This window comes from Oncorhynchus mykiss, chromosome 18 (genome assembly GCF_057628025.1).
Source record: "Oncorhynchus mykiss isolate SJ-2025 chromosome 18, ASM5762802v1, whole genome shotgun sequence".
In the NCBI taxonomy this organism is placed as follows: Eukaryota; Metazoa; Chordata; class Actinopteri; order Salmoniformes; family Salmonidae; genus Oncorhynchus; species Oncorhynchus mykiss.
In genome coordinates, this window is record NC_143039.1 from 50,492,753 (window position 1) to 50,502,242 (window position 9,490).

The 9,490-nt window shown below is 42.1% G+C and overlaps 1 protein-coding gene across 1 annotated transcript in view; it reads left to right on the top strand.

The window, feature by feature from the left end:
- LOC110496314 (brevican core protein) overlaps positions 1 to 5,011 on the top strand; it is a 36,143-nt gene extending 31,132 nt beyond the window's left edge. Inside the window, exons 10-14 of the mRNA XM_036952889.2 lie at positions 262 to 420; positions 955 to 1,037; positions 1,144 to 1,288; positions 1,576 to 1,758; positions 2,417 to 5,011. Of these exons, the coding sequence (XP_036808784.2) occupies positions 262 to 420; positions 955 to 1,037; positions 1,144 to 1,288; positions 1,576 to 1,758; positions 2,417 to 2,544 (698 nt within the window). The 3' untranslated portion in view covers positions 2,545 to 5,011. The remainder of the gene's footprint in view (positions 1 to 261; positions 421 to 954; positions 1,038 to 1,143; positions 1,289 to 1,575; positions 1,759 to 2,416) is intronic.
- The last annotated feature ends 4,479 nt before the right edge of the window (positions 5,012 to 9,490 follow it).

The following is a 9,490-nucleotide window of genomic DNA, read 5'->3' on the forward strand; positions in this document are numbered from 1 at the left end:
AGTTTGGATCGCCTCATTGTTTCTCAAAACCAACCGTTCTCTTTCTTTCTTGCTCAATGGTCAGAAAATCTCAACAAATCTTACCTTTCCTTCTCAATCATTTAAATGAATTAATAAAATCTCTCTCTCTCTCTCTCCCTCCCTCCCTCCCTCCCTCCCTCCCTCCCTCCCTCCCTCCCTCCCTCCCTCCCTCCCTCCCTCCCTCCCTCCCTCCCTCCCTCCCTCCCTCCCTCCCTCCCTCCCTCCTGTTCTGTCTCTTAGATCTGGAGCAGTGTGAGGTGGGCTGGCAGAAGTTCCACGGGAACTGCTACAAGCACTTCAACCAGCGGCTGAGCTGGGAGGTGGCGGAGCAGCACTGTCGCATGGTGGGGGGCCACCTGGCATCAATCATGACACCTGAAGAGAAGGACTTCATTAACAGTACGCTGGGAGTAGTGGCAGCAAGCCACCAAACTTCGTACACCCCCTTTCCCCTTCCATTGATAGGCTACTTCATTTGTTTGCATAGTGTACCAGTTTACTGCACATGAATACATCGAAAAGACAATGGCTAGCTCTCAAGGTTTTATGTGTGCTATTTATTAGCATAGGAAGGACAAATGTCATGCCATTGACCCTGCTGGGCGGAAGTGCCACATGCTAATGGTAATAGATGCACACTTACTTTTAACCAGAGTGACAAACTGTACTGTCACTGTCACTAGCCACTGTCACCAACTTCTGATATTAACAAAAAAACAATGGAAGTGCTGCGGGCAGCTTCAGCGTGTTCTAAACTACAGGCCATGTTACCTCCAATTAACTTCAAACCCAGTCATTTGGCAATGCAAACCCTGGCAGAGTTGTTGATATTAGCAGTGGAAGCACGAAGACAAAGACCTACTGTATAACTTGTTAGAGAAGCGATAGGACTACTGCTTGAAAAGCAAATAAAATGTGTTATTCTATCCTCAGATAACTTTAAGGAGTATCAGTGGACGGGACTAAACGACAAGACAATCGAGGGGGATTTCCACTGGTCCGATGGCAACCCACTGGTGAGTCCAGACAGATTAGTTTGACGGAGAAAAAGTACTGGGTCAAAACCTGTCCACAGGATGACATGCAGCTACAAAGACTAAAGGAAAAGACTTGTCTTCACAGCTCTATGAGAACTGGTACAGGGGCCAGCCTGACAGTTACTTCCTGTCTGGAGAGGACTGTGTGGTGATGGTATGGCATGATTCTGGGCACTGGAGTGACGTGCCCTGCAACTACCACCTGGCCTACACCTGCAAGAAAGGCACCTGTGAGTAATGGACATGATGTTACTACAAACAGGCAGCAATAGACCAGTTCCTTTACCTACTGTACCTGTAACTACCTCTATGCAATTGATTACATTGACGTAACTTAGAGGTCTATAGAATTAGTCGTAGATGTTTAATGCACACATTCAATACAGTCCCAAACTACTGTCCTGCCCGAAACGGTATTGAATGTGTTTAACAGACAAATAGTCTTTCAACTTTTCATGAATTTGTTTTCGGTTTAAAATACATTATCACCTACAGTCTTTCGTAACTCCTCCCACAGCTTCGTGTGGCCCTCCCCCCAAAGTCCGAAACGCACTCGCGTTTGGCAAAATTCGCCAGAGGTACGAGACGGGCGCCGTTGTGCGCTACTACTGTGCCCAGGGCTTCCAGCAGAGACGAAACCCTCTGGTCGTGTGCCTGCCGGGTGGCAAGTGGGAGGAGCCGCAGATCCTCTGCATCCCTGGTATGAACAGTACTATGACACTTATCTCTAATTCGTGACCATGTTCCATTGCAGTTCTGATATGGCTAAATATGACTCAAGAACAGTTATTGAGATGCAGTTCATCTCTCGTACAGGCTGTCAGCAAGAATGAAGTACTGAAAGAATCATGATTTAGTACACGAATGTCACTGATTCTTTCGATGAATTAAGGAGATGCTTAAGAGTGGAGACGGGGATTTTAACCGGAAAGCTGTATCTGCTTTAGCTCTGGAAAATAAGATCTGTCATTGGGATTCAATCATAAGTCGCATTGTCGACAAGCACACTGCACTTGAAAGGTAGTTTACGCTTGAGCCAACATTCGCAGCGTTTACTGTGAGTGCAGTCTACAGACAGTCAGGGAATTGCCTGTAGAAAGCGCAATGTTGACAGTGTTGTGCCCTTGTCGAAATGTGCCTTTTACTGAGTCCCGTCCTAAGTCAAGGCAATGCCATAGCAGCAGGCAAAGCCAACCCAGAAAACTAGTGTCTAAATCAGACGATGTTCTCACTCCGGAGATGATGTGGGAAGAACAAGATAGATGTATGAAAGTGGTGAACAAATGACACTACATTTTTATCCAACAGATTTGTCAGAAGTCTTTATTTTCAACTTTGCGCTGGGGGTTTCCTTTCAGGGGCAGGAAGCACAGCACAGACAGTAGGAGTAACATCCCTAACCACAGGAAGCCAGGAGCTGGCTGAAGAGGAATCACAAACAACAAAGGAAACGCTTCAATACTGGGACATCAAGTGGAACTTTTAAATGTCATACCATGTCCCAGTACACTTCAAGAGTTTCCTTTCCTCATTGACCAGAGATCTGAAATGGCCTAACAGGTAAAGGCAATAGGGTGATATTGAAGGATAGGAGACAGGGAAAGAGTACTGGGACACAGGGTCAGTCAAGCATGACTTCTTACATTCCTACTGTCCTCCCCAAAGCACATCGATCTGAATCTGTTGTTGGGATAGCCTGGGCTTGAAGGTCTCTTGTAGCCCTACATAGGATGCAATGAATTGCAATGGTGTCCTAGAACGCTATAATACAGAACCCAGAACATATTCTGTGAAAATCCTATCACTGAGGTATATCTATAATCAGTAACTCCTTGTCCATTCATCCAGATTGTATAATGTGTGGATCTGTAAGGAAACTTTTCTCCAAACCTTTTCTCCAAACCGGCACATAACCCCAGGCGTGGTAGACAGTAGGATATGCAGTAGCTCGTCTTGAGCACTGTGCCGGTTTGGTTCAGACGGTTTCTTTAAAGATATCCACATATTGGACAATCCAGAAGGATGAACAAGGAGGTATGGATAGTAGATGTGAATTCAGTAAAAAGATTACTGGAAACAGGTAAACCTATGGACTTTTCGCCAGATATGTTCCGGACTCCACATTGTAGCTATCTAGGATGCCATTGCATTCAATGTGCGGGGTCATCTGTAAGCCCAGGTCTCTTGTTGGTTTTAAACAGGCCTCAGCAGGCTAATGGTGTTCAGCGATCTCATCTCCGCAATTTATCATGTCAGTTCACAATCATTGTTTATTGACTATTATTGGCAAATCAACTTTATAAATCCACCCATAATATTTTCAACAACAGCTGGTCTGTTTGCAATTCCATTCATATTCCATCAGCTGAGGACTACCTGGGGTCTGTTCAGGAGGGTGCAAACGTTACAGGACGTTCAGATAGAAATGTATTGTGTAGAATAGATATGATTGCCCAGCCTGGCCTCAGAGCCGCACAAAATATAATTGTGTAGTTCTGAGCACCTCCAAGAGGTATGATCCCTACAGTCTAGCAATCCAAAGGTTGCATGATCGAGCCGCCTCGGGGATATCTGTAGCATTTTAGCTAACCTTTCCCCTAACCCTTATTTTAACGTTAATCCAATTCACCTGCTATGTAAATTCACCTAACCTTTGTCATTTTAGTCTTCCTAACCTTTGTAGTTAGTTCCCGTAACCGCCAACTTAAATTGTCCCCGTAATTGTCCTTTGTTGTTACAGTGCAACAAGCAACGTGGTCTCAGACAAAGACTTTGCAATGCTATATGTTCTCCAATTCGCATGATATTGTACGACCACTATTTTATTCAACGTAGCGTAATGTATCATCCTGAATTGAGTGTCACAGATTTCCGTACAGATTCACACCAATTGCCCTGACACCACATTGGATTGCCTGTAGGCTCGGGACTCGGGAACGACTGTAGTTCTGTTAGTAATATTTCTGCCTGCAATGATTTGAACTTTTCATCTTATTGAGTACACTGCAGGACAGGTGAGTCCTTGTAGGGATGTCTGGTTGAGTGTCGACTCTGTGGTCCAACGTAACCTGTCCCACATCACCACCCCTATGTCCTTTATGAGTTCCCTTCATAAAACAAAAAGGACTGCATAGGTGTACGCAATATGATGGAAACTCCACCAAGCCCACCAGAGGGCTAGGTGTGGCTATTACCACATTGCTGATACCAATACAAATATTTCAGATGCACGAGGTGACTTAACAAAGTCTTCAGGAATGGAAGGAATGGTTGGTTTGGAATTGGGGCAACAACAAAAAAAAAATCCCTGTGCTCTTAGGAACCCATATCAACTCTTGAACTCAGCGTTTATGTCCATCTCAACCATCTCACAACCATACGCCTTCTTAGACGTTTGTCATCGACAGACTTTACATGAAACATGGTGCTAACACCCTTGCGTATGATACCTGCATGAAGTGCGTTAAGAAATGTTCATCCTTAAGAATCAAAATGGCAAGGTTTGTGCAGCAGGATGTTAGAAAAATAAAACAACTCCAAACAAGCTTGTTTATAAAAGTCAATACCATTATCGAAGTAGAATTGACATTTCTCACAGTGGTCATAACTCTTGCGGGGTGAAAGAGGCGAGAGTGAGTGAGTAGCATGCAAAAGATTTGACCATGGATACGATGCCACTACTGTACTCATCGCTGATATTAATTTTGTCTCAAAGTATGTTTCAATTGCTGTCCACTCTTCCCTCTGATAGATGCCCTACATTTTACGGACACAGTTCTATGAAAAGCTTTGTGTTGTAATAAAGTTTTTTTTATAGAATAAAGCAAGGATTTAATGAGTATTAACCACACAGCCATTATCGGAAATTGTATGTGTTTGTTCTTTATTTGCTTCGGTTTTTATAAGCATATTTTACGGTAATACTGTTCCTTTATAAACCAACTAAAATAACATTTGAACGTTTCTGTGACTTTATGTGTGCCTATTTAGTTGGTGTGGGGGATCAACAGTTGAGATGGAGTCAGAGGTCCAGGTGCACATTTTTTTTATTTAAGTTTTTATTTAACAGTCCAGGTGATGATGAAGACCGTATCTAGAGATTGTATTTACAACAAACAAACAAAAAGCGGGTCAAAATACCCTTAAAGTCATGCATCTACATACTGTCAATGGCCCTGGCAGAGCTAAAGTAACAGCATGTTACCTAGACAAGCAGCGCTCCCAGAATGAGGAGCATCGGCATCCCAAAAATATCTGCTCTACCCAGTGGCGATTTTAGCATGTACAGTGCATTCGAGAAAGTATTCAGACCCCTTGACTCTTTTCCAAATTCTGTTACATTACAGCCTTATTCGAAAATGGATCACATTTGTTTTACCCCCGATCAATCTACACACGATACCCCATAATGACAAAATGTGGATGTTTTGCTACACCCCGCAATAACATCTCAGTTTGATTTGATTTATTGTGTGTAGATTGATGAGGAACATGTTTTAATCCATCCATTTTAGAATAAGGCTGTAACGTAACAATATGTGGAAAAAGTTATGGGGTCTGAATACTTTCCAAATGCACCTTAAATCTTGGTGGGGCAACAAGATTTAAAGTGCCAGCAGAGCCACTACACATCACAACACTAAACAATACATGAATTGTACTATGACAGTGACCAATGGTGCACACAAACTGTTAGGTCCTACATAGAGCTTTCCTTTCAGCACCACAGAGTGAATCCTTACCACCGCTACACCTGGCTATCAGCGAAACAGTTCATTCATCCTCATTTACTGCCTTTTCAAAAACCATAGCTGATATGGCTGACTTGCTTAAAGAAATGTGGATACTACTGACTTCTTGTGGATTTGGATTTGAAGTCAATAAGAACTTTACTGAACATTTTGTTGAAAACAAATATTTAAATGAGAAGAGACTGTCACTGGTAAACATGGTGACAGACCCAACAACATTATATAGTATATCCTCCTTGTCAAGAAAAGCACATGAGCTAATTATAATACACAAAGTAAGTAAAACAATGAAATCATTCCAACATTGCCTAAAATGATGGCTAAGATACCAATGAGATAGATAAGCAATTGGCCTGTAACAATTGAGATGTACAAACTAGGGCATAAGGGAACAATGAGCGGATGAGAGGCAATCCGTAATTTCGATTAAGACATTAATGAGTGGCTAAGATGGACGTAGTCCATATAACTATATGTTCTGCACTTTTGATATGTACAGCGACAGAATTCAGAACATGGGCTGTTCTAACAGTATTCTGCCTGTACTCCAAGTCAGAACCGTAGGATAAATAAAGGGGACATATAAGCAGACAAAGAAAGCTCTTACAATATTCAATGATGACATTTCTCTAAAACAGGCTACATGTGCACCGCCAAGTCAGAACAGTAGGCGAAGTTCTGAGGGGTAAAGGGACCAAATTATTTATCAAGGCGAGACCCAGATGCAGATACAGGAGGCAGATGGTTGGAGTCTTACAATGTTATTAATCCAAAGAGGTAGGCAAGAGAATGGTCGTGGACAGGCAAGAAGGTTAAAACCAGATCAGTCCAATAGGTACCGAAGGGCAGGCAGGAAAGTAGTCAGGCTGGGGTCAGAACCGGGAGGACTATAAAAAGAGAATAGAAAAGGAGTATGGGGAAAAACACGCTGGTTGACTTGAATAAACATACAAGACAAACTGGCACAGAGAGACAGGAAACACAGGGATGAATACACTGGGGAAAATAAGCAACACCTGGAGGGGGTGGAGACAATAACAGGAACAGGTGAAACAGATCAAGGGCGTGACATTATTAGGGTGATGCACATGGGCTACTAACAGTTTACCACACCACATACACTTAGTATTACTTTATTAGCTACAGCATACATATCTGGCATATTACAGCATTTATGCAGAAGCATACAAGACATTGTTGGACTCAACGATGTTGTGCTGTGATCACTTGAACAGGAAGGTAGCGTGGCGGTCCTTCTTGTGGGCAAATTTTGTCATCCAAGTTTGTCATCAAAGTCTGGCATTCTCTGGATTTATGGTGCTTTCAAGACAACTGGGAACTCAGAAAAAACAAGGTTGAATCATGACGTCAGAGCTCTTCAGGTCGGAGCTCTAGAAAGAGGCCCGAGTTCTCAACTTGGAATTCAGAGTTGGATGACCGTTCAAAGTGTATTTTCCCAGGCAGAGATTCCAGTTGTTTTGAAAGCGGCATAAGTCATGCTGGTTTGACAGCATGACCATTGTATTAAACATTTTCTGGCCCATGGTGTTATGTGTCAATGTTTATCCTTTTAAGCTTGGAAAAGAGACTCTTTCTGACAGATGTTTTAAATCCTTAAACCCAGACTTGGAACACACACCCTTTCCACTGAATAGCAGACAGAGGAAGCAAAATAGTAAATCCTTTGCAACGCTGGCAGTTAGCCCCTGATTCCTTCCAAACCACTTACTGATGAATTAGCGATTTCCGACATGTTGTGTAATGTTTATGTCCAATGGCCGATGAGCACCGATACGTTTTGTATATAATTTCTCTTCATATGACAAGCATTGAAAGGGATTTGCCAAGATTGTCGATGTGATTCATGATGATGACTGCTTGTCTAGTTTGCTAGCTAAGATTTTGAAAGTATGATGTCAACATTTGTATTTGTGTTTATTAAGGATCCCCATTAGCTGCTACCAAGGCTACTCTTCCTGGGGTTCAGCAATATTAAGGCAATTATACATTTTTTAAAACATTACAATACATTAACAGATTTCACAATATATTAAGTGTCATCCAATCAGAAAAGCATTAACAAGAGCAAGCTATTGTGTTTCATTTGAAAACAGCTTAACATTTTCTAAAAACAGAATACTTCAGGTCATCCCATTAAGTGTCATCTCCCGGACAGTCCAATCAAAGCTACGGTGGATAAAACATGATTTTTATCTGTGGCCAAAGAACTTGAGCCTTCTTGGATGGGCACTTCTAATGTAAATCTATGGCTGCACCTAAGGTGGCTTGAACTGCCTAGCTCTCCCTGTAGATTCTGCGGTGACTTAGTGTCCACATGAGTGACAGAACATTGAGCCAATCCCGACGCAACTAGAGAAGATTGCCAACGCCTACACTCTGTTTTTTTCGCTGGCTGCCCCAGCATCACAGAAAGTACTGAGCTAGGCTGAAAAACCTGTGTTTCAGAGCTGCCTTACTCAAGAAGCGACTATCTCCCAATTATGCAGCTTTATTCACTCAATTAGTGTGTTTTTACAATGTTTGCCAACTGATATGTGACATGAATTAATGCCAAAATAACATGCAAATCAGGCAAATTAACAAAAACATTATTTTACCATGAACATGTGTTATGGGATTTTTATAATTAAGGACTAAGCTTAGAATTATAACTAAACAGAATACTACTCTGTTACTGTATGAACATCTGAATCTTATTATAATCATAATACTGAATATAAGGTGTGTAGTTTTAGTCAAGAATTAGAAAAAGGACTTTCTGTTCCTTGTTAGAAACGAATGGAGCTATCGTCAGACCGGCTGAAATACTGTGTTCCTTACAGGACATTCTGTCCCTACCCAGGGAGGGGAGAGACCTTGGGCTTGTAGTAGATTGTTTAACAGGTGGCAGACAATGAGAGAAGGCTTGTGAACTATATTGCCATTGTATCTGAGAGGATGTACATAGTATTATGACCAGAGCTCTTGGGAATAAACGCTATTGATTAATATTGAGACTGATCTTTGTCTATTTTATGCAAATAAGAACCTTACAAATTCTTAGAAACTGACATAGTGTTTTGCTTTGTTATAATTGAATTGGTTAATGAACATATAGGAATTAAATTCCTCTAACAACATGTGAATAATCTGCTTGGACTGGTCGACCAAGAGTAAGACAGAGCTGGTCCTGAACTCTGTAAGTTAGCTGTCTCCTGGGCACATGTATACACAACACGGTCCTCATATACTGATTTCTCACATAGATGCACATCTTAAATCAGGTTAGGTTAAAGAGCAGTTAACTAGCCCTTAAAGCATATCAATATTAGCGGGCTAGTTATTGGTTTCACATAAAAAACATGTTGTGATGTTGTTTTTGTCGTGATGATGTGCACTGGGTAAACTTTGAACAATGGATGTGAATTTGTGATTGCATTTCCTTCAACAAACACATACCTAGTGCATAACCTTTCCCCCTATTTCCTAGAGAGCACATGTCGCCATAGGCCATGAATAGTCTACAAACAACCAGGGGTAGCCCTTGCCACCTGCTGGCTCACATGCGGCCAGGGGGAGAGGATAGTCACCATAGTCACCACTTCCAGGCTAATCCAACAAACACATTAATAGGATGCAAAGTGCCAGGGGAAGCCCTCGCCGCAGACGGTCAGAGGAAAG